Genomic DNA, 26,983 nt, shown 5'->3' on the forward strand with positions numbered 1-26,983 from the left:
CAGGGCATGCCACACAGTCTATGGTCCATACATCTGTTAGTAGCCTATATTACAGCACTTGAACCAGGTCAAACATGATTCAGAACACAGACTGCATATTGGTTAAGGTTTAGTGTTGTTCAAATGCAAAATCAGCTCATTTCAATTATTAAACACGATTAAACCAATAATTCAAGGATATACCATTACCAATTGGGACATCAGCTGGTTAACTTCGTCATGAGAACTATAGTTTTCTTCAACAAATTTATGAGCACCTGCACAAAGCAGGGCATCTAAAAATTAGTTTGAACTCATATTGTTCCTCTCCACGGAAATCTTTAGTAAAAGGCGAAATATTTGTACGATCTGAAGGGAAACATGAGTGTACTGCCCATTGGTGCTAACACAGAGAAAGTCATCTCCTGACCTGCACCCTACAGTAACGGTGGCAGGGGATGCCACACAGTCTATGGTCCATACATCTGTTAGTAGCCTATATTACAGCACTTGAACCAGGTCAAACATGATTCAGAACACAGACTGCATATTGGTTAAGGTTTAGTGTTGTTCAAATGGGGACATCAGCTTCTTCATGAGAACTATAGTTTTCTTCAACAAAGTTATGAGCACCTGCACAAAGCAGGGCATCTAAAAATTAGTTTGAACTCATATTGTTCCTCTCCACGGAAATCTTTAGTAAAAGGCGAAAGATTTGTACGATCTGAAGGGAAACATGAGTGTACTGCCCATTGGTGCTAACACAGAGAAAGTCATCTCCTGACCTGCACCCTACAGTAACGGTGGCAGGGCATGCCACACAGTCTATGGTCCATACATCTGTTAGTAGCCTATATTACAGCACTTGAACCAGGTCAAACATGATTCAGAACACTTAGACTGCATATTGGTTAAGGTTTAGTGTTGTTCAAATGCAAAATCAGCTCATTTCAATTATTAAACACGGTTAAACCAATAATTCAAGGACACACCATTACCAATGGGGACATCCGCTGGTTAACTTCTTCATGAAAACTATAGTTTTCTTTAACAAATGTAGGAGCGCCTGCACAAAGCAGGGCATCTAAAAATTAGTTTGAACTCATATTGTTCCTCTCCACGGAAATCTTTAGTAAAAGGCGAAAGATTTGTACGATCTGAAGGGAAACATGAGTGTACTGCCCATTGGTGCTAACACAGAGAAAGTCATCTCCTGACCTGCACCCTACAGTAACGGTGGCAGGGGATGCCACACAGTCTATGGTCCATACATCTGTTAGTAGCCTATATTACAGCACTTGAACCAGGTCAAACATGATTCAGAACACAGACTGCATATTGGTTAAGGTTTAGTGTTGTTCAAATGCAAAATCAGCTCATTTCAATTATTAAACACGATTAAACCAATAATTCAAGGACACACCATTACCAATGGGGACATCCGCTGGTTAACTTCTTCATGAGAACTATAGTTTTCTTTAACAAATGTAGGAGCGCCTGCACAAAGCAGGGCATCTAAAAGTTAGTTTGAACTCATATTGTTCCTCTCCACGGAAATCTTTAGTAAAAGGCGAAAGATTTGTACGATCTGAAGGGAAACATGAGTGTACTGCCCATTGGTGCTAACACAGAGAAAGTCATCTCCTGACCTGCACCCTACAGTAACGGTGGCAGGGGATGCCACACAGTCTATGGTCCATACATCTGTTAGTAGCCTATATTACAGCACTTGAACCAGGTCAAACATGATTCAGAACACAGACTGCATATTGGTTAAGGTTTAGTGTTGTTCAAATGGGGACATCAGCTTCTTCATGAGAACTATAGTTTTCTTCAACAAAGTTATGAGCGCCTGCACATAGCAGGGCTTCTAAAAATTAGTTTGAACTCATATTGTTCCTCTCCACGGAAATCTTTAGTAAAAGGCGAAAGATTTGTACGATCTGAAGGGAAACATGAGTGTACTGCCCATTGGTGCTAACACAGAGAAAGTCATCTCCTGACCTGCACCCTACAGTAACGGTGGCAGGGGATGCCACACAGTCTATGGTCCATACATCTGTTAGTAGCCTATATTACAGCACTTGAACCAGGTCAAACATGATTCAGAACACAGACTGCATATTGGTTAAGGTTTAGTGTTGTTCAAATGCAAAATCCGCTCATTTCAATTATTAAACATGATTAAACCAATAATTCAAGGATATACCATTACCAATTGGGACATCAGCTGGTTAACTTCGTCATGAGAACTGTAGTTTTCTTCAACAAATTTATGAGCACCTGCACAAAGCAGGGCATCTAAAAATTAGTTTGAACTCATATTGTTCCTCTCCACGGAAATCTTTAGTAAAAGGCGAAAGATTTGTACGATCTGAAGGGAAACATGAGTGTACTGCCCATTGGTGCTAACACAGAGAAAGTCATCTCCTGACCTGCACCCTACAGTAACGGTGGCAGGGGATGCCACACAGTCTATGGTCCATACATCTGTTAGTAGCCTATATTACAGCACTTGAACCAGGTCAAACATGATTCAGAACACAGACTGCATATTGGTTAAGGTTTAGTGTTGTTCAAATGCGAAATCAGCTCATTTCAATTATTAAACACGATTAAACCAATAATTCAAGGACACACCATTACCAATGGGGACATCCGCTGGTTAACTTCTTCATGAGAACTATAGTTTTCTTTCACAAATGTAGGAGCGCCTGCACAAAGCAGGGCATCTAAAAATTAGTTTGAACTCATATTGTTCCTCTCCACGGAAATCTTTAGTAAAAGGCGAAAGATTTGTACGATCTGAAGGGAAACATGAGTGTACTGCCCATTGGTGCTAACACAGAAAAAGTCATCTCCTGACCTGCACCCTACAGTAACGGTGGCAGGGGATGCCACACAGTCTGGTCCATACATCTGTTAGTAGCCTATATTACAGCACTTGAACCAGGTCAAACATGATTCAGAACACAGACTGCATATTGGTTAAGGTTTAGTGTTGTTCAAATGCAAAATCAGCTCATTTCAATTATTAAACACGCTTGTACCAATAATTCAAGGACACACCATTACCAATGGGGACAACCGCTGGTTAACTTCTTCATGAGAACTATAGTTTTCTTTAACAAATGTAGGAGCGCCTGCACAAAGCAGGGCATCTAAAAATTAGTTTGAACTCATATTGTTCCTCTCCACGGAAATCTTTAGTAAAAGGCGAAAGATTTGTACGATCTGAAGGGAAACATGAGTGTACTGCCCATTGGTGCTAACACAGAGAAAGTCATCTCCTGACCTGCACCCTACAGTAACGCTGGCAGGGCATGCCACACAGTCTATGGTCCATACATCTGTTAGTAGCCTATATTACAGCACTTGAACCAGGTCAAACATGATTCAGAACACAGACTGCATATTGGTTAAGGTTTAGTGTTGTTCAAATGCAAAATCAGCTCATTTCAATTATTAAACACGATTAAACCAATAATTCAAGGATATACCATTACCAATTGGGACATCAGCTGGTTAACTCCGTCATGAGAACTATAGTTTTCTTCAACAAAGTTATGAGCACCTGCACAAGGCAGGGCATCTAAAAATTAGTTTGAACTCATATTGTTCCTCTCCACGGAAATCTTTAGTAAAAGGCGAAAGATTTGTACGATCTGAAGGGAAACATGAGTGTACTGCCCATTGGTGCTAACACAGAGAAAGTCATCTCCTGACCTGCACCCTACAGTAACGGTGGCAGGGCATGCCACACAGTCTATGGTCCATACATCTGTTAGTAGCCTATATTACAGCACTTGAACCAGGTCAAACATGATTCAGAACACTTAGACTGCATATTGGTTAAGGTTTAGTGTTGTTCAAATGCAAAATCAGCTCATTTCAATTATTAAACACGATTAAACCAATAACTCAAGGACACACCATTACCAATGGGGACATCCGCTGGTTAACTTCTTCATGAGAACTATAGTTTTCTTTAACAAATGTAGGAGCGCCTGCACAAAGCAGGGCATCTAAAAAGTAGTTTGAACTCATATTGTTCCTCTCCACGGAAATCTTTAGTAAAAGGCGAAAGATTTGTACGATCTGAAGGGAAACATGAGTGTACTGCCCATTGGTGCTAACACAGAGAAAGTCATCTCCTGACCTGCACCCTACAGTAACGGTGGCAGGGGATGCCACACAGTCTATGGTCCATACATCTGTTAGTAGCCTATATTACAGCACTTGAACCAGGTCAAACATGATTCAGAACACAGACTGCATATTGGTTAAGGTTTAGTGTTGTTCAAATGCAAAATCAGCTCATTTCAATTATTAAACATGATTAAACCAATAATTCAAGGATATACCATTACCAATTGGGACATCAGCTGGTTAACTTCGTCATGAGAACTATAGTTTTCTTCAACAAATTTATGAGCACCTGCACAAAGCAGGGCATCTAAAAATTAGTTTGAACTCATATTGTTCCTCTCCACGGAAATCTTTAGTAAAAGGCGAAATATTTGTACGATCTGAAGGGAAACATGAGTGTACTGCCCATTGGTGCTAACACAGAGAAAGTCATCTCCTGACCTGCACCCTACAGTAACGGTGGCAGGGGATGCCACACAGTCTATGGTCCATACATCTGTTAGTAGCCTATATTACAGCACTTGAACCAGGTCAAACATGATTCAGAACACAGACTGCATATTGGTTAAGGTTTAGTGTTGTTCAAATGGGGACATCAGCTTCTTCATGAGAACTATAGTTTTCTTCAACAAAGTTATGAGCACCTGCACAAAGCAGGGCATCTAAAAATTAGTTTGAACTCATATTGTTCCTCTCCACGGAAATCTTTAGTAAAAGGCGAAAGATTTGTACGATCTGAAGGGAAACATGAGTGTACTGCCCATTGGTGCTAACACAGAGAAAGTCATCTCCTGACCTGCACCCTACAGTAACGGTGGCAGGGCATGCCACACAGTCTATGGTCCATACATCTGTTAGTAGCCTATATTACAGCACTTGAACCAGGTCAAACATGATTCAGAACACTTAGACTGCATATTGGTTAAGGTTTAGTGTTGTTCAAATGCAAAATCAGCTCATTTCAATTATTAAACACGGTTAAACCAATAATTCAAGGACACACCATTACCAATGGGGACATCCGCTGGTTAACTTCTTCATGAGAACTATAGTTTTCTTTAACAAATGTAGGAGCGCCTGCACAAAGCAGGGCATCTAAAAATTAGTTTGAACTCATATTGTTCCTCTCCACGGAAATCTTTAGTAAAAGGCGAAAGATTTGTACGATCTGAAGGGAAACATGAGTGTACTGCCCATTGGTGCTAACACAGAGAAAGTCATCTCCTGACCTGCACCCTACAGTAACGGTGGCAGGGGATGCCACACAGTCTATGGTCCATACATCTGTTAGTAGCCTATATTACAGCACTTGAACCAGGTCAAACATGATTCAGAACACAGACTGCATATTGGTTAAGGTTTAGTGTTGTTCAAATGCAAAATCAGCTCATTTCAATTATTAAACACGATTAAACCAATAATTCAAGGACACACCATTACCAATGGGGACATCCGCTGGTTAACTTCTTCATGAGAACTATAGTTTTCTTTAACAAATGTAGGAGCGCCTGCACAAAGCAGGGCATCTAAAAGTTAGTTTGAACTCATATTGTTCCTCTCCACGGAAATCTTTAGTAAAAGGCGAAAGATTTGTACGATCTGAAGGGAAACATGAGTGTACTGCCCATTGGTGCTAACACAGAGAAAGTCATCTCCTGACCTGCACCCTACAGTAACGGTGGCAGGGGATGCCACACAGTCTATGGTCCATACATCTGTTAGTAGCCTATATTACAGCACTTGAACCAGGTCAAACATGATTCAGAACACAGACTGCATATTGGTTAAGGTTTAGTGTTGTTCAAATGCAAAATCAGCTCATTTCAATTATTAAACATGATTAAACCAATAATTCAAGGATATACCATTACCAATTGGGACATCAGCTGGTTAACTTCGTCATGAGAACTATAGTTTTCTTCAACAAATTTATGAGCACCTGCACAAAGCAGGGCATCTAAAAATTAGTTTGAACTCATATTGTTCCTCTCCACGGAAATCTTTAGTAAAAGGCGAAAGATTTGTACGATCTGAAGGGAAACATGAGTGTACTGCCCATTGGTGCTAACACAGAGAAAGTCATCTCCTGACCTGCACCCTACAGTAACGGTGGCAGGGGATGCCACACAGTCTATGGTCCATACATCTGTTAGTAGCCTATATTACAGCACTTGAACCAGGTCAAACATGATTCAGAACACAGACTGCATATTGGTTAAGGTTTAGTGTTGTTCAAATGGGGACATCAGCTTCTTCATGAGAACTATAGTTTTCTTCAACAAAGTTATGAGCACCTGCACAAAGCAGGGCATCTAAAAATTAGTTTGAACTCATATTGTTCCTCTCCACGGAAATCTTTAGTAAAAGGCGAAAGATTTGTACGATCTGAAGGGAAACATGAGTGTACTGCCCATTGGTGCTAACACAGAGAAAGTCATCTCCTGACCTGCACCCTACAGTAACGGTGGCAGGGCATGCCACACAGTCTATGGTCCATACATCTGTTAGTAGCCTATATTACAGCACTTGAACCAGGTCAAACATGATTCAGAACACTTAGACTGCATATTGGTTAAGGTTTAGTGTTGTTCAAATGCAAAATCAGCTCATTTCAATTATTAAACACGATTAAACCAATAATTCAAGGACACACCATTACCAATGGGGACATCCGCTGGTTAACTTCTTCATGAGAACTATAGTTTTCTTTAACAAATGTAGGAGCGCCTGCACAAAGCAGGGCATCTAAAAATTAGTTTGAACTCATATTGTTCCTCTCCACGGAAATCTTTAGTAAAAGGCGAAAGATTTGTACGATCTGAAGGGAAACATGAGTGTACTGCCTATTGGTGCTAACACAGAGAAAGTCATCTCCTGACCTGCACCCTACAGTAACGGTGGCAGGGGATGCCACACAGTCTATGGTCCATACATCTGTTAGTAGCCTATATTACAGCACTTGAACCAGGTCAAACATGATTCAGAATACAGACTGCATATTGGTTAAGGTTTAGTGTTGTTCAAATGCAAAATCAGCTCATTTCAATTATTAAACACGATTAAACCAATAATTCAAGGACACACCATTACCAATGGGGACATCCGCTGGTTAACTTCTTCATGAGAACTATAGTTTTCTTTCACAAATGTAGGAGCACCTGCACAAAGCAGGGCATCTAAAAATTAGTTTGAACTCATATTGTTCCTCTCCACGGAAATCTTTAGTAAAAGGCGAAAGATTTGTACGATCTGAAGGGAAACATGAGTGTACTGCCCATTGGTGCTAACACAGAGAAAGTCATCTCCTGACCTGCACCCTACAGTAACGGTGGCAGGGGATGCCACACAGTCTGGTCCATACATCTGTTAGTAGCCTATATTACAGCACTTGAACCAGGTCAAACATGATTCAGAACACTTAGACTGCATATTGGTTAAGGTTTAGTGTTGTTCAAATGCAAAATCAGCTCATTTCAATTATTAAACACGCTTGTACCAATAATTCAAGGACACACCATTACCAATGGGGACATCCGCTGGTTAACTTCTTCATGAGAACTATAGTTTTCTTTAACAAATGTAGGAGCGCCTGCACAAAGCAGGGCATCTAAAAATTAGTTTGAACTCATATTGTTCCTCTCCACGGAAATCTTTAGTAAAAGGCGAAAGATTTGTACGATCTGAAGGGAAACATGAGTGTACTGCCCATTGGTGCTAACACAGAGAAAGTCATCTCCTGACCTGCACCCTACAGTAACGGTGGCAGGGCATGCCACACAGTCTATGGTCCATACATCTGTTAGTAGCCTATATTACAGCACTTGAACCAGGTCAAACATGATTCAGAACACAGACTGCATATTGGTTAAGGTTTAGTGTTGTTCAAATGCAAAATCAGCTCATTTCAATTATTAAACACGATTAAACCAATAATTCAAGGACACACCATTACCAATGGGGACATCCGCTGGTTAACTTCTTCATGAGAACTATAGTTTTCTTTCACAAATGTAGGAGCGCCTGCACAAAGCACGGCATCTAAAAATTAGTTTGAACTCATATTGTTCCTCTCCACGGAAATCTTTAGTAAAAGGCGAAAGATTTGTACGATCTGAAGGGAAACATGAGTGTACTGCCCATTGGTGCTAACACAGAGAAAGTCACCTCCTGACCTGCACCCTACAGTAACGGTGGCAGGGCATGCCACACAGTCTATGGTCCATACATCTGTTAGTAGCCTATATTACAGCACTTGAACCAGGTCAAACATGATTCAGAACACTTAGACTGCATATTGGTTATGGTTTAGTGTTGTTCAAATGCAAAATCAGCTCATTTCAATTATTAAACCAATAATTCAAGGACACACCATTACCAATGGGGACATCCGCTGGTTAACTTCTACATGAGAACTATAGTTTTCTTTAACAAATATAGGAGCGCCTGCACAAAGCAGGGCATCTAAAAATTAGTTTGAACTCATATTGTTCCTCTCCACGGAAATCTTTAGTAAAAGGCGAAAGATTTGTACGATCTGAAGGGAAACATGAGTGTACTGCCCATTGGTGCTAACACAGAGAAAGTCATCTCCTGACCTGCACCCTACAGTAACGGTGGCAGGGGATGCCACACAGTCTATGGTCCATACATCTGTTAGTAGCCTATATTTAGTGATGGTCTGCTGACACTCGAAGCTCCGACACATGCGCTGTAGCTCATGAAGCAAACGTACCGAAGCACTGTGCCGAGGCGTGGTTTGGTCACGTGACTCGTGACGTTTGACACACTTCGATGACGTTCGAAGCAGTTGAGTGCTTCGAACGTCTTCGAATCACCTGATTGGTTCGGTTTGGATTTGAATAATTTGGCGGGATCGAGTGTGCTTTGGGATAGGAGATCCTTATTTAGTGTGGTTCATTTGAATATTTTCTTCGCAGAGTAGGTTGGTTTTGTGTTGTTGCGGTTAGTTGTGTTGAGAAATAGTAGTGTTGATATCTGAGATTGCTTATTTTGATAGATAGATAGATAGATAAGATAGATAAGATAAGATAAGATAAGATAAGATTAGACAGACAGACAGACAGACAGACAGATACACAGACAGACAGACAGACAGACAGACAGATATATAGATAGATAGATAGATAGATAGATAGATAGATAGATAGATAGATAGATAGATAGATAGGATACATGGAACCATCCAGGAAAAGATCCCGTGCATGGGATGCTTTCCAATTGCTTCCGGACAATAAGGTAATTACGAGTGTTACTTTTATTTCACCTGTATTTACACTTAATAAAATCTACACCTCAAATAAAATGGTATTGCTATAGAAACATAATTACACAATTGTTTTCCTTGTTGTGCATGCCTGTTGTACCCAATGGCCAATTTCACTGGAATGGAAAATTACATGAATGCATTAAAATTATGACTGACTTTGCTAATTGATTGTTTCACAGGTCCAGTGTATGCTGTGTGATACGAGGCTGTCATACAGCAACAACACTTCATCCATGCTTAGGCATTTAAGGGCCAAGCATGCAGATATGGAAGCGGCACCAGAGGACAGGCAGCAGCCAGCTATTGCCATTAACCCAGGTAGGCCTATACATGACAGTTACAATGGATTACTTGTGCCTGTCAGTTTGGTTTATATTGCCCTGTGATACATTTCAATAACACTTAGTATTTTTTTATGTAACCTCATGCATTGTATTGTACACATTATCTTTTTCAGGCAATAGAAAGCGAGACCTTGACGATGCTGTGGTTAACTTCATCATTAAGGATTCTCAGCCGTTCTCTGTTGTGGAGGATGCGGGTTTCAGAGAGCTGGTGGCAAAGCTGGACCCCTCCTACACTTTGCCAACTAGGAAGGCTGTTAAGAACATGGTGATGGCAAGATATGAGGTGGAAAAGGAGAAGGCCAAAGCTGACATCCAGGGTGTGGAGACTGTCAGCCTCACCTCAGATATGTGGACCTCCATTAACATGGACGCATATCTGGCTGTGACCTGCCACTTCATCACCAGGAACGACCAGTTGTCCAGTCTTCTTCTGGGTGTCAAGCCTTTTCCTAGGACCCACACAGCAGCCCACATTGCAGATGAGGTCACAGCAATGATCGCTGAGTGGGGCCTAGTGAATCGAGTCAGGTGCATTGTGACTGACTCAGCCAGCAATATGATTGCCACAGCTAATATTCTGAACCTGAGGCAATCAAAGTGCATCGCACACTGCCTGAATCTGGTGGTGAAAAACTCTATTGAAGCCACTCCTGGTCTCGATGAAATAAGAGCCACTAGCAGAAGAATAGTGACCTTTTTCAAAACAAGCACAACAGCCAGAGAGAGACTCAGCCAGATTCAGCAGCAACTGGGCCGCAGTGCCAAGAAATTGAAACTGGAGGTGGACACACGGTGGAACAGCACCTTGGAGATGCTTCAGCGCCTGTGTCAAGAAAGGGATGCGGTGGCATTAGCATTAGCATCATTGAGCACGGACCTGACTCCTCTGACGAACCAGCAGCATGAAATTACTGGAGAATGCATCAAGGTATGCAACAGAAAACCACAGAAAAAAAGTACCCTTCAGTCATTGCAGAAGGGTTTACTCACTCTGAGCATCATACTAGACTGAACAATGAAATCCAGTTCACCACACAGTTTATGATTTCAGACAATATGTATATGTATGTAATATGTACAATATTTCCCTGTCATTTCAGCTGCTGGCAGCATTCCAGGTGGCGACCGTGGAGCTGTCGGAGGAGAAAAGGGTTTCCGGGTCAAAGGTCATCCCACTTTACCAAGTGTTGCGCCACACAACCGAAAAAACGTACTCCCAAATCACCACCCCCATGGCACAACACTTGGCGCAGAACCTCGTTCGATGCTTGGCAGACAGACTGAAAGATAAAGAAAAAGACAGTTCACTGGCTGTCGCTACACTTGTCGATCCACGATACAAAACTTTTGGATTCAGCAGTCCCAGAGTGGCAGCCAGCATCAAGGACCGTCTTGTAATCGAATGCACTAAAGTTATTAATGTGAGCAATGCCCAGAAGCAGCAGCAACAGCCATCCACCTCACATGCACCATCTCAGACTCATCCTCCAGCACCAGCACCATCTCAGACTCATCCTCCAGCACCAGCACCATCTCAGCCTCATCCTCCAGCACCAGCAGCAGACTCCACAGGTATTTATTTGTTCTTCTATTATGAATAAGGAAGGACTAATGATATTTCTGGTGATAATTATCTTCAATATTTTTCAGGAGTTCAACTGTGGAGCCTGTTAGATGAGCATTCGAGCCGAGCCTGTCAAATGCAGAGTGCCACGGCCAACGCGATTGTGGAAGTAAACCGTTACCTTGCCGACCCTCCACTTGAAAGAACTGCAGACCCCCTGACATACTGGGCAAACTCCAAAAATGTGTACCCAAATTTGTACCAAGTTGCTAAACATTTTTTATGCACCCCAGCCTCATCTGTGCCCTGCGAACGGGTTTTTTCCAAGGCTGGGGAAATTGTTTGTAAGAAAAGAAATCGCTTAAACCCAAAAACTGTGGAAAAACTGTTGTTTCTAAATAAAAATTCCTAAGTTACACAAGCATACCCACTTCCCTGTTTTCCAAGCACAATCTCTTTACCCACCCACCCACCCATAAACCTCTTTACCAATGAACCCCAAAACACTCATTTTCATAATGAACCCCAAAATTCATAATACAATCTGTATTTGCATCAGCCTCATGTGAAAATTACATGTCTGTATTTCTAGAGCACATCTCATGAACCATTTAAATGTTTTCATAACACAAAAGTGAAGCGTATATAGGGTACAGACATGTTAAATAAGAATGGTCTTCAATAGTTATTGTCTTTATTATTACTAGTAATATTATTATTAGGGAACGAGGACCCTATTGTAATTGGTCCGTCTATTATTATTATTATTATTATTATTATTATTATTATTATTGTTCCGGAAGAATAATCGCCTTTATTCTATTTATTGTTGTATCCACTCGAAACACACAGTCATCTAGTGTAGTTGAAAACGAATCAATGAACCACTCAATGACACGTCTCCATTGCACTTCATTTTATTGACCACTAGATGTCCTACTCGAGCACAGTGTGTCATTGGAGCTTCGAGTAATGAACCATGCTTTGTATGAAGTATCGAAGCTTCAACAAAGCCTCGCTCAGCCATCACTACCTATATTACAGCACTTGAACCAGGTCAAACATGATTCAGAACACAGACTGCATATTGGTTAAGGTTTAGTGTTGTTCAAATGGGGACATCAGCTTCTTCATGAGAACTATAGTTTTCTTCAACAAAGTTATGAGCGCCTGCACATAGCAGGGCTTCTAAAAATTAGTTTGAACTCATATTGTTCCTCTCCACGGAAATCTTTAGTAAAAGGCGAAAGATTTGTACGATCTGAAGGGAAACATGAGTGTACTGCCCATTGGTGCTAACACAGAGAAAGTCATCTCCTGACCTGCACCCTACAGTAACGGTGGCAGGGCATGCCACACAGTCTATGGTCCATACATCTGTTAGTAGCCTATATTACAGCACTTGAACCAGGTCAAACATGATTCAGAACACAGACTGCATATTGGTTAAGGTTTAGTGTTGTTCAAATGCAAAATCAGCTCATTTCAATTATTAAACATGATTAAACCAATAATTCAAGGATATACCATTACCAATTGGGACATCAGCTGGTTAACTCCGTCATGAGAACTATAGTTTTCTTCAACAAAGTTATGAGCACCTGCACAAAGCAGGGCATCTAAAAATTAGTTTGAACTCATATTGCTGCTCTCCACGGAAATCTTTAGTAAAAGGCGAAAGATTTGTACGATCTCCCCCTCAGTCAGGGGATGCCACACAGTCTATGGTCCATACATCTGTTAGTAGCCTATATTACAGCACTTGAACCAGGTCATACATGATTCAGAACACAGACTGCATATTGGTTAAGGTTTAGTGTTGTTCAAATGGGGACATCAGCTTCTTCATGAGAACTATAGTTTTCTTCAACAAAGTTATGAGCGCCTGCACATAGCAGGGCTTCTAAAAATTAGTTTGAACTCATATTGTTCCTCTCCACGGAAATCTTTAGTAAAAGGCGAAAGATTTGTACGATCTGAAGGGAAACATGAGTGTACTGCCCATTGGTGCTAACACAGAGAAAGTCATCTCCTGACCTGCACCCTACAGTAACGGTGGCAGGGCATGCCACACAGTCTATGGTCCATAGATCTGTTAGTAGCCTATATTACAGCACTTGAACCAGGTCAAACATGATTCAGAACACAGACTGCATATTGGTTAAGGTTTAGTGTTGTTCAAATGCAAAATCAGCTCATTTCAATTATTAAACACGCTTGTACCAATAATTCAAGGATACACCATTACCAATGGGGACATCAGCTGGTTAACTTCGTCATGAGAACTAAAGTTTTCTTTAACAAATATAGGAGCGCCTGCACAAAGCAGGGCATCTAAAAATTTGTTTGAACTCATATTGTTCCTCTCCACGGAAATCTTTAGTAAAAGGCGAAAGATTTGTACGATCTGAAGGGAAACATGAGTGTACTGCCCATTTGTGCTAACACAGAAAAAGTCATCTCCTGACCTGCACCCTACAGTAACGGTGGCAGGGGATGCCACACAGTCTATGGTCCATACATCTGTTAGTAGCCTATATTACAGCACTTGAACCAGGTCAAACATGATTCAGAACACAGACTGCATATTGGTTAAGATTTAGTGTTGTTCAAATGCAAAATCAGCTCATTTCAATTATTAAACATGATTAAACCAATAATTCAAGGATATACCATTACCAATTGGGACATCAGCTGGTTAACTTCGTCATGAGAACTATAGTTTTCTTCAACAAATGTAGGAGCGCCTGCACAAAGCAGGGCATCTAAAAATTAGTTTGAACTCATATTGTTCCTCTCCACGGAAATCTTTAGTGAAAGGCGAAAGATTTGTACGATCTGAAGGGAAACATGAGTGTACTGCCCATTGGTGCTAACACAGAGAAAGTCATCTCCTGACCTGCACCCTACAGTAACGGTGGCAGGGGATGCCACACAGTCTATGGTCCATACATCTGTTAGTAGCCTATATTACAGCACTTGAACCAGGTCAAACATGATTCAGAACACAGACTGCATATTGGTTAAGGTTTAGTATTGTTCAAATGCAAAATCAGCTCATTTCAATTATTAAACACGCTTGTACCAATAATTCAAGGATACACCATTACCAATGGGGACATCCGCTGGTTAACTTCTACATGAGAACTATAGTTTTCTTTAACAAATATAGGAGCGCCTGCACAAAGCAGGGCATCTAAAAATTAGTTTGAACTCATATTGTTCCTCTCCACGGAAATCTTTAGTAAAAGGCGAAAGATTTGTACGATCTGAAGGGAAACATGAGTGTACTGCCCATTGGTGCTAACACAGAGAAAGTCATCTCCTGACCTGCACCCTACAGTAACGGTGGCAGGGGATGCCACACAGTCTATGGTCCATACATCTGTTAGTAGCCTATATTACAGCACTTGAACCAGGTCAAACATGATTCAGAACACAGACTGCATATTGGTTAAGGTTTAGTGTTGTTCAAATGCAAAATCAGCTCATTTCAATTATTAAACACGATTAAACCAATAATTCAAGGACACACCATTACCAATTGGGACATCAGCTGGTTAACTCCGTCATGAGAACTATAGTTTTCTTCAACAAAGTTATGAGCACCTGCACAAAGCAGGGCATCTAAAAATTAGTTTGAACTCATATTGTTCCTCTCCACGGAAATCTTTAGTAAAAGGCGAAAGATTTGTACGATCTGAAGGGAAACATGAGTGTACTGCCCATTGGTGCTAACACAGAGAAAGTCATCTCCTGACCTGCACCCTACAGTAACGGTGGCAGGGGATGCCACACAGTCTATGGTCCATACATCTGTTAGTAGCCTATATTACAGCACTTGAGTCGCCCTTAGCTGGTGCGAGCCGACATAGTGCAGCTAGCCGTTCCCCGACACCTCCCGAGCGGCCGGACGGCTGGGTGAATGTCCGAAGGGGGAATAGTCAGAAGCCGAGGCCCACGATGGTTAACCACCAACCGCTTCACGTCTCCAACAGATTCTCCCCACTCAGTAACACACCTACTGAGAAGCCAACTCTGATCATTGGCGACTCCATTCTTCGGAACGTGAAGTTAGCGAATCCAGGCACCATAGTTAAGTGCATCCCGGGGGCCAGAGCGGGCAACATTGAATCCTTTTTGAAACTGCTGGCTAAGGATAAACGTAAATACAGTAAAGTTGTTATTCACGTCGGCAGTAATGACACCCGGTTACGTCAATCGGAGATCACAAAAATTAATGTGGAATCGGTGTGTGCATATGCCAAAACAATGTCGGACTCCGTAGTTTTCTCTGGTCCCCTGCCAAATTTGACCAGCGATGATATGTGTAGCCGCATTTCATCGCTCCAGTGCTGGTTGTCGAGGTGGTGTCCAGCAAACAACGTGGGCTTCGTTAATCATTGGCAAACTTTCTGGAGGAGACCTGGTCTTATTAGGAGAGATGGTGTTCATCCCACTTTGGATGGAGCCGCTCTCATATCTAGCAACCTGACCAAGTTTATTAGCGGTCCAAACCCGTGACAAATCAGAGTTGAGACCAGGAGGCAGAGTCGCAGTGTAAAACACTTCTCTGCCTTTCCCTTTGAGCAGTCATCCACCCAAAATCCCATAGAGACTGTGTCTGTCCCCCGTCCTCCCAAAGTTAAGTTATTTAAACCAGGTTCTAACAGAAGAGGAGTTACCCAAAATAACCTAATAAAAATTGAAACTTCAACTGCAAATAAACAAAAACCCAAAATAATTAAATGTGGACTCTTAAACATTAGATCCATATCATCTAAAGCTTTATTAGTAAATTAGTTAATATCAGATTGCAATATTGACTTACTTTGTCTAACTGAAACCTGGCTGCGTGATGAAGAATATGTCAGCCTAAATGAATCTACTCCTCCTAGTCATATTAATACTCATATCCCTCGTGGCACAGGCCGAGGAGGAGGAGTTGCAGCGATATATGAGTCAAACCTTCTAATTACCCCAAAACCTAAATTAAACTATAACTCATTTGAAAGCCTTGTTCTCAGTCTTTCACACCCAACCTGGAAAAACCAACAGCCAATCCTATTTGTCATAGTTTACCGGCCTCCCGGTCCATATTCAGAATTTTTATCACAATTCTCTGAGTTTTTATCAAGCCTAGTACTAATTACAGATAAGGTCATTATTGTAGGTGATTTTAATATTCATGTTGACGTTGAAATTGAACATTTAATAGTTTTCCCACAAAATCCTGTGTTATCAGACCATTATTTAATAACTTTTGAAGTCCTGCTATTGGACTACTCGCTAATAAGCAAGAGTTTCTACACTAGATGTCTATCTGATAGTGCTGTAGCTAAGTTCAAGGAAGTGATTCCACCTGTCTTTAACTCTTTGTCGTGCTCCAACATAATAGAGGACTATGTTAACTTCAGTCCCTCCCTAACTGATAACTTTGTCGACAGTACTGCAGATTCACTGCGAACAACGCTAGATTTTATTGCCCCACTAAAAAAGAAAATAATAAAACAGAAAAAGTTAACTCCATGGTACAATTCTCAAACCCGTGAACTGAAGCAAATTTCACGAAAGCTCGAAAGGAAATGGCGTTCAACTAAGCTGGATGAATTTCTTTTAACCTGGCAGGACAGTCTTAAAACATATAAGAAAATCCTCCGTAAAGCCAGATCAGCCTATTATTCGTCATTAATTGAGAAAAATAAGAACAACCCAAGATTCCTTTTCAGCACTGTAGCCAGGCTGACAGAGAGTCACAGCTCTATTGAACCATGTATTCCTATTGCACTCACTAGTAATGATTTTATGAGCTTTTTCAATGAGAAAATTATAACTATTAGAAATAAAATTCACTACCTCCTGCCATTAACTGGTACTGAGGCATCCTTAAACCCTGGAGCCTTAGAAACGGGTACAAACCCTGATAAATATTTAGATCGCTTCGCTCCCATCACTTTCCAACAACTAACCTCAATGATTTCCTCATCGAAACCGTCAACCTGTCTCCCAGACCCCATACCAACAAGGCTGCTTAAAGAGGTTCTACCTTTAACGGGTACTTCTTTCTTAGATACAATCAACTTGTCATTATTAACAGGCTACGTGCCACAATCATTTAAAGTAGCTGTAATTAAACCTCTTCTGAAAAAGGTTAATTTAGATCCTGGCGTTTTAGCAAACTATAGACCAATATCTAACCTCCCCTTCATCTCTAAGATCCTGGAGAAAGCAGTCGCAAATCAACTTTGTGATTTTCTTCAACACAATAGTCTATATGAGGACTTCCAGTCAGGATTTAGAACTCATCATAGCACAGAAACAGCATTGGTAAAAATTACAAATGACCTTTTAATTTCTTCTGATAATGGACTTGTCTCAGTCCTTGTCTTACTAGATCTGAGTGCTGCATTTGATACAATTGACCATCGTATCCTATTACAGAGACTGGAACATGTAATTGGCATTAGAGGAACGGCACTGGGCTGGTTTAAATCGTACTTATTAGACCGTTTCCAGTTTGTTCATGTGAATAATGAATCCTCCGTGCGCACTGATGTTAACCACGGTGTTCCACAGGGTTCTGTGCTTGGACCAATTTTATTCACCCTTTATATGCTCCCTCTAGGTAATATAATTAGAAAACAAACTAAATGCATGCCTTAAAGACATAAAAACCTGGATGGTCCACAACTTCCTAATGTTAAACTCGAAAAAAACAGAAGTGATTGTACTGGGACCCGAACACCTCCGAAACTCATTATCTAAAGACTTAATTAGCATCGATGGCATTACCCTGGCCTCCGATACCACCATAAGGAATCTCGGAGTTATCTTTGATCAGGATCTGTCATTTAACTCCCATATAAAACAAACTTCAAGGACTGCATTTTTTCACCTACGTAATATTACAAAAATTAGACACATCCTGTCTCAAAAGGATGCAGAAAAATTAGTTCATGCTTTTGTTACTTCAAGGTTAGATTACTGTAATTCCTTACTGTCAGGCTGCTCCAATAAATCCCTTAAAACTCTTCAGTTAGTCCAAAATGCTGCGGCTCGTGTACTAACAAGAACCAAGAAAAGAGATCATATTTCTCCTGTTCTAGCTTCGCTGCACTGGCTCCCTGTAAAATCCAGAATTGAGTTCAAAATCCTTCTTCTTACTTACAAAGCTCTAAATGGTCAGGCACCATCATATCTTAAAGACCTCATAATGCCATATTACCCTTCTAGAGCACTACGTTCCCAAAATTCTATGTTACTTGTGGTCCCTAAAGTCCTTAAAACTAGATTGGGAGCCAGAGCCTTCAGTTATCAAGCTCCTCTCTTGTGGAATCATCGGTAACACTTTCTATGAAGGTCTCGATTATAATGCTTTAGAAGCACATGCATAAGACATTATAATGCATTTATAATGCTTCATACATGTCATTATAATGGTGTATAATCATGTATAAGACCTTATATCGAGGGTTATAAAGTATTGTAAGTGTGGATATAATGTACTATAAATTAAACACTCATAATGTTTTATACCTGCATATTAAGGTTTGATGAAGAATCTAAAGTCCTGGGTCACATAACACATTATAACCATCCTTACTCTAGCCAGTTGTAAAGGCACACATAGAACTGCTCAACATAGAACAGATACTAAATGCACATTTACAGAAATGGAGTAATGCCTTATAAGCGTTAATAATATGTTATAGGATGACTTTAAGAGCCTTAAGTAAAGTGAAACACTGTATAAAGTTATTAGTAATTGTATGATATTATAACACAATGATGATCACTTAAGAGCAGTATTTTGCTGGCGGTAAGTAAATATAAGTCAACCATGTTTAAAGCAACTCTTTATTTTGTAATCTGTGAATATAGGTCAGTACAAAAACGGTCTCTTATCAAACCAAAATCATATAGTACATCTTTTTTTAAAGAAATACAGCTCCAAAAGGTAGGTAGATCCACAATATTACTCTGAACGGTTATCAGCCGATGTACCTTACCATTCAAATCCACATTTGTGCATGTAATGTTAGAGCCAGCCAATTAAATAGATGTTATAAATAAAATCTGTGTATTAAAAAAAAAAAAAACTTGCATAGCTCTTTCACCTGAGACCAAATGCAAACTGCAATTTATAACATAATGCATGTCATTAACATAATTAACAGATTATTAACATAAACCTGGAACTGACAGCTTTTTTTTTTGGCACATTCAATGCGCAATAGGTAACAAGATACCATCCTCTTTCATTCTGTTTATCTGCTCTTTAATCTCGGTGGTAACAGCCGCACGGCATCTGTCCACAAATGCGGACAGCTTCTCAATCTTGTCATTCCACCGGTCAAGTGCACTGAAAGCTTCCGGGGCTGCGAGGCAGAGCTCTGCGACAACTGCCGTTCTGGCAATAGTGTTGCGATCTACACCAACTTCTTCGAATGCAGTCTTCATCGATCCCCCCTCACTGTACCTCTTGAGTACTGCCTTATACCTTTTGATGATGTCTCTGATGTTTTTCACTGAAAGAAAAGAAAAAAAGTTAATCTGTCATTGAACTGGTTGTGCAATACATAAAAGATGAGTTTATAATGTTTTAGGCCCTATTCACACAAAAACACAGCTTCAGGAAAAAAAATCTCTATAAACATGGCATTGTTTCAAAAAAATATCTGCGTCCACAGAGATCCATTGCGACTCTGACCACAACAAACATGGCGGAGCAATCTAACAGCAGCCTAAAAACAGCAATAAGGGCAGTTCTAAATGAAATACCATCCATTACAGGACTGAAACAAGAGACAGAGTCAGCGCTTGGTGAGTTTCTTGGAGGAAAAGACGTTGTCGCTGCTCCTCTTCCTGCTGATTGGCTGAATGGGGTTGTCCGTCAACGCTACTACTCCTGCCTGGCTTTCTTACGTAGTTACAGTAAAAACAGTCAATTTGACTTATTACTGATAACATAAAACAAGCTTACCTCGAACGCGACTCATCTCTGGTTTTGGGCTTCCACCCAGCTTAGGGGATCTCTTCTTGAGTTTTTTCTTTGCCTTGGTGTCTTCCTCAAAAGACGAATCGGACAATGGGGAGTCAGTGGCTACGACTGAGGCAATGTCGGATTCTTCATCTGAGATGAAGACTCTTTTCATCTTTTTTTCCATCTTGGAAGACTCTGCTGTAATAAATAAGAACACACACAATTGTAAAACAGCCATTCATATTTCTTCTCCTTATGTTTCTAGTTATCACAAAAATTGCATAAAAATCCAAGTTGGTGGATGTCAAAATTCACGTGTGAAAATTCATGTAATATTGCGTTCACTGTATAGTAACATTTGCTGCGTCTCCCGCCATGAATGTCTGTGTGTGTACTGGTCACCTGAACTAGACGATGGCTGATCTGATCTGCTGCCAGATTTTACAAGTTCCCGCAACATTTCAGCCTTGCTGGCCAATTCACGCTGCAAATAATCTTTGTCGGACTTCAGCATTGCTATGGTTTCTTCTCGGAGTCTTCCTCGCTCTCTCTCAGCTTCCAGCTGAAGTTTGACCATGGCCAACTCATGTTTGATTGTAGGAGCTGCACAGAACACATAATTCATTTCTAAAGCATGATTTGAATTTGAGCATGAAACATGGTAAAATTGGTTTTGTGTCTAACATTAAGTTAGCATGACTGTTCTAATCAAAGTTACAGTAAAAGCAAAGTTTAAGCTCTAACTTATAGGCCTACACCTTAATATTATGTACAAAGAACAAAGACATTTATGTCTGTATTTCGGGCAATTAACAGAAAAAGAACCCATTTAAAATGATAATACTTACCAATTTGCTCTTTCTCCTCAGCAGGAGTGGAAGCCTTGCTGACCTTTGGTGGCACAGGATTCAAAGCTCCCCTTCTAGTGTTCATCGTGGCTATTCAACACAATCAAGAGAGTTAATGTGAGCCATTGTGTGTTGGCTAATGTTAGTTTATTTTTGACACACAGCAAAGTGCTCTAGGGCTGTCAACAAATATTCTAAATTCGGATACATATTCGAATATTAAAAAACGGAGGTTTGAATGTGAAAATTACACAGCCTCACTCACTGCTGAAAGTTAACTTATACAACAAAAACTGTAGCAGAAAAAAAAAGAACTGGCAGTGGCAGAAAGTTCATAGCCCAACTCTGCAGCAGAGAGCGCTTTCGAACCAAGGAGACTAATTACACTTGGCTAAAATTTGTTTTTTTCAACATGTTGGCTGAATTAGCTTAACCCTATAAAGCCTGAACCATGAAATAATTGCCAGAAAATTCAATTTTTTTAAAAACCGAGTGCTTATTAACTTGCTGACGAATTTTAAAAAATAAATAAATTGCATATATGAATTCTAATTTGTATCATATTTGATACATCAGGTCTTTTTGTGCAATTTGTTGCTCACAGTTTGTTTTTCTTGAACTAACAAAAACATCAAACAACAACATTTTTAACTTTTCCTTTTTCCTCAAACATGCAAAATACATATTTTTTCCATGTAACACAACATCATACATCTGCTGATATGAAGTTTTTTAATGCAGCAATGACTGATCCACTCGTGGAACCTGCATATCATTTTTGCTACATCTGGTATTTTTGTGCAATTTGTTGTTCAGTTTGTTTATCTTCAACACATGTATACAACAGGTTTTTGATGATGTAGAAGTCTCAAAAATCACTGTATCTTATATGATACACTTGGCTTTATAGGGTTAAATTACCGGCGTGGCCAGGATGCTAAAGTTAAGCTTACAAGCTAACAAAGCTAACAAAACTTAAATAATACTAAAATATACATTCAGGTTTTACAGTCTGTGTTGAAAAATATTACCTTCGAGTTTGTTAAAAGTTTCGCCTCTTAAAACCGTCTTTCTCTCTGAAACTGCCTACAGGTGCGTCTCCTGGTCTCTCTTTGCTGTCGTCCTCGTGGTGTCCTGTGCTGCGTTCACGGCTAATCGGAACTCGGGGTTTCTGGCTTCTTAAATTCAATATCTCGTTTATGGCTGTGAATACATTCAACTGCATTGCAGTTCACTTGCATAAACTCTCAGCTAATGTTAACTAAAGAATTACCAAGAACAGATAACCCTGATTCACTTAATTTAACGCTTAACAACTCGAATCTCCCTTTTCCCAGCGTTTCGAGTTACTTGAACGCAGCAGTCGAGAAGGCAATTTTGGACGTCGGCGTCGCTGCCCGCTCTTCAATTGAAGGATGCCAACATGGCGAATTTGAGTGCTGAAATTCGGCGATTAATAAAACAAGAGGACAACATACGCGGCCGGAGAAAAATTGTTGTATGGATGCAAAGAAGAGGAATCCTTAAGCGTTGCATGATCTGCTCCACCTGCAAGAAGCCCATGCACCTAAACATGGTCTCCAAAGCTGATGGATATGTATGGTAAGAAATGCCATTGCTAACGTTAGCTACTTAATTTTATGCTCAGACACTTCTGCTTCTGACGAGGATGAGGAGATATGAATTTGTCATTTCCGTTTTTAATTTCTTTCTTTTTTTCTTTTTTAAATTTTTACTTATGACCCAGGATTATGATATGAAAGGTGTTCGTATGTGAAGATGATCTTGCTGAACTAGCTAAATGTGTAACTGTTATATCTTTAACGTGTTAGCCAAGTGTCATAATGTCATGTTAAGACATTGGCCTTTGTTTACTTGATTTGTAAATTTGATTTGTTTGATTGCTGTGGTTGTGTTCAGTTTTAAAGGTTTCATACATAAAAATAAAGCTTTTATGAAAACACTGAATCAAAAATTGCTTGTGATAGGCTACTGAATGAAGAGCCATTTGAGAGCCATAAGAGCCGGCTCTTCTAAGAGAGCCGAGCCAAAAGAGCTGAATCTTTGAGAAGAGCCGGAATGCCCATCACTAGTTGTAGACACAGATGTAATGTTTGCTGTCACAGTGTTAGTTAAATGTATTGTCATTTAATATAATATTTTTCTTACTAACCCATTAGGTCTTGTGGCAGAAAAGGCCATCGTCAGAAGAGGAAATCTGTCAGAAGTGGATCGATCTTATTCAACTCTCGTAGGCCTCTCCAAAGCCATTTGGAGTTCATCTATAGGTTGGTGTTGTGTTTGTTAATGTTACCCACTTTAACACCTGTGTGCAAATGTTGAGATCCAAATTATTCATAAACCTCTGATTTCCTGTACATGATTTATGTTTCATTTTCAATTTCATGAAAGTCAAACATTTCTGTCAAAGGTATTCTCAGGGACTGAGGATGAGACACACGGATATGATGGAGGATGGTATTGCCAGCAGCAGTCGCACTTTAACGAAGATGGCTTCCACTTTGAGAAAGGTGGTTTTTAATTAAACTCTACCACTATACAGAATGAGTGCTGCATTCAGGTGTTGTCAGAAAAACAAGTTGCTGACCATTTTGTTTGCCTCTGTTTGAGTCTCTACTTCTTTACTACCCAGCTACCAAAATTTTTTTTTCTTAAATCAGGGGTAGTTCAAGACTGGAGATCACAAATTACATTAGTAGACTACCATATTATGACTGACTGAAGTTCAAAATGGTCTGCAGATTTTAAAGCATTAGAATATATTTTGTTGGAGAAGAACATAACATTTGTTACAATTTTACCTGACTGAGCAAGCTCTAATATTATAATATTAAATTTCCATCTTTCAAGGTCTGCATTACAGCCATTAACAAACTGAGACACCAGAGAAAATTGAAGATTGGCGGACGTCATTGCTTTGTGATGTTAGATGAAAGCAAATTCTCTCACAAGAGGAAAGTAAGTAATGTGTACTAATTAGCCTATTTCTTTTTTTAATTATCCATGTATTGTGTCTTTTTGCAGTGTCATTTTTAAAAAATAATGAGCTGGTCTCTCCATCTGAAAATATTTGGTTTTACAGTATAACAGAGGACGCATTGGACCTGCCTGGCGCCGCACAAAAAAGTGGGTTTTGGGCTTACTTGAAGTGGAGGCAACATCAAGAAGACCCATACTGAAGGTGGTGAGAGGCCGTTCGAGGGAGGATCTCCTGCCAGTGATAATACATCATGTGAGGGGAGGTTCACAGATTGTGTCTGATGAATGGCGAGCGTACCAACGGGCACTAACAGATTTGGGATTTGACCATCACACAGTATGCCATAAGAGGCATTTTGTTGACCCAAACACTGGAGCCCACACTCAACATTTGGAACGTGCATGGCAGACATTCAAGGTTGAAGTGTGGAGGCACCGTGGAAACTGTACCACAAAACTTTTGAAGGAACATTTAAAAGTGATTGAGTGGGAATATTGGCTGGGTAGGAGTCATAGATTTCATATCATTGGCCGGCTCTTGCATGACATTCGTAAATATGCAGTTCATAACTGCTGAAAAATGAGGCACATCAGCAAATAACTGATGTAAGTACCAAAACATTGTGCATCCACCTACCTGTTTTATTTTGTATTTAAAAGTATTTCGAGCTTGAAAAGTTTTTTTTTTTTTTGAACAGTGTACAAAGTAATGTGCTTTTCTTTTTTTTTTGGTTTGGTAAGAGCAGATAAACAGAATGAAAGAGGATGGTATCTTGTTACCTATTGCGCATTGAATGTGCCAAAAAAAAAAAAAGCTGTCAGTTCCAGGTTTATGTTAATAATCTGTTAATTATGTTAATGACATGCATTATGTTATAAATTGCAGTCTTTGGTCTCAGGTGAAAGAGCTATGCAAGTTTTTTTTTTTTTTTAAATACACAGATTTTATTTATAACATCTATTTAATTGGCTGGCTCTAACATTACATGCACAAATGTGGATTTGAATGGTAAGGTAAATCGGCTGATAACCGTTCAGAGTAATATTGTGGATCTACCTACCTTTTGGAGCTGTATTTCTATAAAAAAAGATGTACTATGTGCATTTTTTTTCTGATTTTGGTTTGATAAGAGACCGTTTTTGTACTGACCTATATTCACAGATTACAAAATAAAGAGTTGCTTTAAACATGGTTGACTTATATTTACTTACCGCCAGCAAAATACTGCTCTTAAGTGATCATCATTGTGTTATAATATCATACAATTACTAATAACTTTATACAGTGTTTCACTTTACTTAAGGCTCTTAAAGTCATCCTATAATATATTATTAACGCTTATAAGGCATTACTCCATTTCTGTAAATGTGCATTTAGTATCTGTTCTATGTTGAGCAGTTCTATGTGTGCCTTTACAACTGGCTAGAGTAAGGATGGTTATAATGTGTTATGTGACCCAGGACTTTAGATTCTTCATCAAACCTTAATATGCAGGTATAAAACATTATGAGTGTTTAATTTATAATACATTATATCCACACTAACAATACTTTATAACCCTCGATATAAGGTCTTATACATGATTATACACCATTATAATGACATGTATGAAGCATTATAAATGCATTATAATGTCTTATGCATGTGCTTCTAAAGCATTATAAACGAGACCTTCATAGAAAGTGTTACCGAATCATCTCCCAGTCTCAGTTCGGGAGGCAGACACCCTCTCTTTATTCAAGAGTAAACTTAAAACTTTCCTCTTTGACAAAGCCTATAGTTAGGGCTGGCCGAGGCCTGCCTTGGACCAGCCCCTAGTTATGCCGCTATAGGCCCAATGTGTCGGGGGACACGATACAACGGGCCCTCTTTCTCTCTGTCCCAATAATACATGACACAAGCTTTTATTTTCCCAGAATACTCGCACTTTTCTCTGCTCTCTCTTCACAGGGTGTGGAGCTGTGGTCCTGCTCCATCACTCCTGCTGGTCTCACTGCTGTGGATCTGGTTCGGCCCCAGATGGGAATGTTCCTCTCCTGGTCCACTCTACACTCACCATCACTACTAGACACACACTAGAACTCCTGCTCCTTTCTCTCTCTCTCCCTCTCTCTCTCTCTCTCTCTCCCTCTCTCTCTATTCAGAGATGGTGATCCAAGCGGGGACGGAGTATTCAAAGAGTGGTCTAATGTATGCCAGGTAATATTTGATGATTGTTGAGGGTGAGGCGCCATGTTTTCCACAGAGGGCTTTGAGGTGGTTGAGTCTATTGTTTGCTATTTGTTCCAGGTTATTGATGTCTTTGGTTCAGGTCATGTTATTTTGAAAAGTAATGCTGAGGAATGTTGCTTCTTGGCTGATATTGATTTTGTGATTGTTGAGTGACAGGTTGATATTGGGCTGCAGGTGTGGGTTCTTAGTGAAAAGGATGCATTGTGTTTTGACAGGGTTGAGTTTGATTCGCCACATGTTGGTCCAGGTTTCTATTTCCGTTATGCATGTGTTGAATTTCTTGGCTGCAAGGTTTGGGTGTTTTGAACTTGTCCAGTAGCAGAGGTCATCAGCGAACTGTGATACTTTGATATCTACTACCCCCCAACCACCATAGCCAGAGATGTATATGAGGAATAAAAGTGGGCTTAGAACTGCACCCTGTGGGACTCCTGCTTGGGGTATGAAAGGTGTTGAGATGGTGGAAGCAACTTTGATTTTGATTTGACGGTTATCCAGAAAGCTTGAAATGATGGATTGGGTGGGTTGTGGCAGTTTCAGGTTGGTGTCCAGTAGTCTGTATTTCAGTCCGTTGTGCCATACTTTGTCAAAGG

General features: G+C 40.1%; 1 protein-coding gene, 27 non-coding genes and 1 pseudogene across 28 annotated transcripts; all 29 read right to left on the reverse strand.

Moving 5' to 3' along the window:
* Nucleotides 1–252: 252 nt before the first annotated feature.
* On the reverse strand, nucleotides 253–368 carry LOC131967922 (U5 spliceosomal RNA). The gene has a single exon (XR_009393963.1). It is a non-coding gene; the product is annotated as a U5 spliceosomal RNA (small nuclear RNA).
* Nucleotides 369–607: 239 nt separating this feature from the next.
* LOC131967790 (U5 spliceosomal RNA) lies at nucleotides 608–723 on the reverse strand. The gene has a single exon (XR_009393839.1). It is a non-coding gene; the product is annotated as a U5 spliceosomal RNA (small nuclear RNA).
* A 317-nt stretch (nucleotides 724–1,040) lies between these two features.
* Nucleotides 1,041–1,156, reverse strand: LOC131967878 (U5 spliceosomal RNA). The gene has a single exon (XR_009393921.1). It is a non-coding gene; the product is annotated as a U5 spliceosomal RNA (small nuclear RNA).
* A 315-nt stretch (nucleotides 1,157–1,471) lies between these two features.
* Nucleotides 1,472–1,587, reverse strand: LOC131967913 (U5 spliceosomal RNA). The gene has a single exon (XR_009393955.1). It is a non-coding gene; the product is annotated as a U5 spliceosomal RNA (small nuclear RNA).
* Nucleotides 1,588–1,826: 239 nt separating this feature from the next.
* Nucleotides 1,827–1,942, reverse strand: LOC131967807 (U5 spliceosomal RNA). The gene has a single exon (XR_009393855.1). It is a non-coding gene; the product is annotated as a U5 spliceosomal RNA (small nuclear RNA).
* Nucleotides 1,943–2,257: 315 nt separating this feature from the next.
* On the reverse strand, nucleotides 2,258–2,373 carry LOC131967792 (U5 spliceosomal RNA). The gene has a single exon (XR_009393840.1). It is a non-coding gene; the product is annotated as a U5 spliceosomal RNA (small nuclear RNA).
* A 315-nt stretch (nucleotides 2,374–2,688) lies between these two features.
* Nucleotides 2,689–2,804, reverse strand: LOC131967879 (U5 spliceosomal RNA). The gene has a single exon (XR_009393922.1). It is a non-coding gene; the product is annotated as a U5 spliceosomal RNA (small nuclear RNA).
* A 313-nt stretch (nucleotides 2,805–3,117) lies between these two features.
* Nucleotides 3,118–3,233, reverse strand: LOC131967880 (U5 spliceosomal RNA). Its single transcript, XR_009393923.1, has one exon. It is a non-coding gene; the product is annotated as a U5 spliceosomal RNA (small nuclear RNA).
* Nucleotides 3,234–3,548: 315 nt separating this feature from the next.
* LOC131967889 (U5 spliceosomal RNA) lies at nucleotides 3,549–3,664 on the reverse strand. Its single transcript, XR_009393932.1, has one exon. It is a non-coding gene; the product is annotated as a U5 spliceosomal RNA (small nuclear RNA).
* A 317-nt stretch (nucleotides 3,665–3,981) lies between these two features.
* LOC131967909 (U5 spliceosomal RNA) lies at nucleotides 3,982–4,097 on the reverse strand. Its single transcript, XR_009393951.1, has one exon. It is a non-coding gene; the product is annotated as a U5 spliceosomal RNA (small nuclear RNA).
* Nucleotides 4,098–4,412: 315 nt separating this feature from the next.
* LOC131967923 (U5 spliceosomal RNA) lies at nucleotides 4,413–4,528 on the reverse strand. The gene has a single exon (XR_009393964.1). It is a non-coding gene; the product is annotated as a U5 spliceosomal RNA (small nuclear RNA).
* Nucleotides 4,529–4,767: 239 nt separating this feature from the next.
* On the reverse strand, nucleotides 4,768–4,883 carry LOC131967793 (U5 spliceosomal RNA). The gene has a single exon (XR_009393841.1). It is a non-coding gene; the product is annotated as a U5 spliceosomal RNA (small nuclear RNA).
* Nucleotides 4,884–5,200: 317 nt separating this feature from the next.
* Nucleotides 5,201–5,316, reverse strand: LOC131967882 (U5 spliceosomal RNA). Its single transcript, XR_009393925.1, has one exon. It is a non-coding gene; the product is annotated as a U5 spliceosomal RNA (small nuclear RNA).
* A 315-nt stretch (nucleotides 5,317–5,631) lies between these two features.
* On the reverse strand, nucleotides 5,632–5,747 carry LOC131967914 (U5 spliceosomal RNA). Its single transcript, XR_009393956.1, has one exon. It is a non-coding gene; the product is annotated as a U5 spliceosomal RNA (small nuclear RNA).
* A 315-nt stretch (nucleotides 5,748–6,062) lies between these two features.
* LOC131967794 (U5 spliceosomal RNA) lies at nucleotides 6,063–6,178 on the reverse strand. Its single transcript, XR_009393842.1, has one exon. It is a non-coding gene; the product is annotated as a U5 spliceosomal RNA (small nuclear RNA).
* Nucleotides 6,179–6,417: 239 nt separating this feature from the next.
* On the reverse strand, nucleotides 6,418–6,533 carry LOC131967795 (U5 spliceosomal RNA). Its single transcript, XR_009393843.1, has one exon. It is a non-coding gene; the product is annotated as a U5 spliceosomal RNA (small nuclear RNA).
* A 317-nt stretch (nucleotides 6,534–6,850) lies between these two features.
* Nucleotides 6,851–6,966, reverse strand: LOC131967883 (U5 spliceosomal RNA). The gene has a single exon (XR_009393926.1). It is a non-coding gene; the product is annotated as a U5 spliceosomal RNA (small nuclear RNA).
* Nucleotides 6,967–7,281: 315 nt separating this feature from the next.
* LOC131967796 (U5 spliceosomal RNA) lies at nucleotides 7,282–7,397 on the reverse strand. Its single transcript, XR_009393844.1, has one exon. It is a non-coding gene; the product is annotated as a U5 spliceosomal RNA (small nuclear RNA).
* A 315-nt stretch (nucleotides 7,398–7,712) lies between these two features.
* On the reverse strand, nucleotides 7,713–7,828 carry LOC131967884 (U5 spliceosomal RNA). The gene has a single exon (XR_009393927.1). It is a non-coding gene; the product is annotated as a U5 spliceosomal RNA (small nuclear RNA).
* Nucleotides 7,829–8,145: 317 nt separating this feature from the next.
* Nucleotides 8,146–8,259, reverse strand: LOC131967911 (U5 spliceosomal RNA). Its single transcript, XR_009393953.1, has one exon. It is a non-coding gene; the product is annotated as a U5 spliceosomal RNA (small nuclear RNA).
* A 307-nt stretch (nucleotides 8,260–8,566) lies between these two features.
* On the reverse strand, nucleotides 8,567–8,682 carry LOC131967885 (U5 spliceosomal RNA). Its single transcript, XR_009393928.1, has one exon. It is a non-coding gene; the product is annotated as a U5 spliceosomal RNA (small nuclear RNA).
* A 3,809-nt stretch (nucleotides 8,683–12,491) lies between these two features.
* LOC131967808 (U5 spliceosomal RNA) lies at nucleotides 12,492–12,607 on the reverse strand. Its single transcript, XR_009393856.1, has one exon. It is a non-coding gene; the product is annotated as a U5 spliceosomal RNA (small nuclear RNA).
* A 315-nt stretch (nucleotides 12,608–12,922) lies between these two features.
* LOC131967936 (U5 spliceosomal RNA) lies at nucleotides 12,923–13,050 on the reverse strand (annotated as a pseudogene).
* Nucleotides 13,051–13,206: 156 nt separating this feature from the next.
* Nucleotides 13,207–13,322, reverse strand: LOC131967809 (U5 spliceosomal RNA). Its single transcript, XR_009393857.1, has one exon. It is a non-coding gene; the product is annotated as a U5 spliceosomal RNA (small nuclear RNA).
* Nucleotides 13,323–13,637: 315 nt separating this feature from the next.
* LOC131967888 (U5 spliceosomal RNA) lies at nucleotides 13,638–13,753 on the reverse strand. Its single transcript, XR_009393931.1, has one exon. It is a non-coding gene; the product is annotated as a U5 spliceosomal RNA (small nuclear RNA).
* A 315-nt stretch (nucleotides 13,754–14,068) lies between these two features.
* On the reverse strand, nucleotides 14,069–14,184 carry LOC131967919 (U5 spliceosomal RNA). Its single transcript, XR_009393960.1, has one exon. It is a non-coding gene; the product is annotated as a U5 spliceosomal RNA (small nuclear RNA).
* A 315-nt stretch (nucleotides 14,185–14,499) lies between these two features.
* LOC131967886 (U5 spliceosomal RNA) lies at nucleotides 14,500–14,615 on the reverse strand. Its single transcript, XR_009393929.1, has one exon. It is a non-coding gene; the product is annotated as a U5 spliceosomal RNA (small nuclear RNA).
* A 315-nt stretch (nucleotides 14,616–14,930) lies between these two features.
* On the reverse strand, nucleotides 14,931–15,046 carry LOC131967797 (U5 spliceosomal RNA). The gene has a single exon (XR_009393845.1). It is a non-coding gene; the product is annotated as a U5 spliceosomal RNA (small nuclear RNA).
* Nucleotides 15,047–19,541: 4,495 nt separating this feature from the next.
* Nucleotides 19,542–21,521, reverse strand: LOC131967762 (coiled-coil domain-containing protein 106-like). Its single transcript, XM_059328705.1, has 5 exons — nucleotides 21,423–21,521; nucleotides 21,158–21,247; nucleotides 20,712–20,912; nucleotides 20,310–20,507; nucleotides 19,542–19,854 (listed from the first exon to the last, which is right to left on the reverse strand). The coding sequence occupies exons 2-5, from the start codon at nucleotides 21,240–21,242 to the stop codon at nucleotides 19,550–19,552; spliced, it is 789 nt and encodes a 262-aa protein (XP_059184688.1). The 5' UTR covers nucleotides 21,243–21,247; nucleotides 21,423–21,521; the 3' UTR covers nucleotides 19,542–19,549.
* Between the last annotated feature and the right edge of the window lie 5,462 nt (nucleotides 21,522–26,983).

Source organism: Centropristis striata, unplaced genomic scaffold (assembly GCF_030273125.1).
Source record: "Centropristis striata isolate RG_2023a ecotype Rhode Island unplaced genomic scaffold, C.striata_1.0 Scaffold_26, whole genome shotgun sequence".
Lineage (NCBI taxonomy): Eukaryota > Metazoa > Chordata > Actinopteri > Perciformes > Serranidae > Centropristis > Centropristis striata.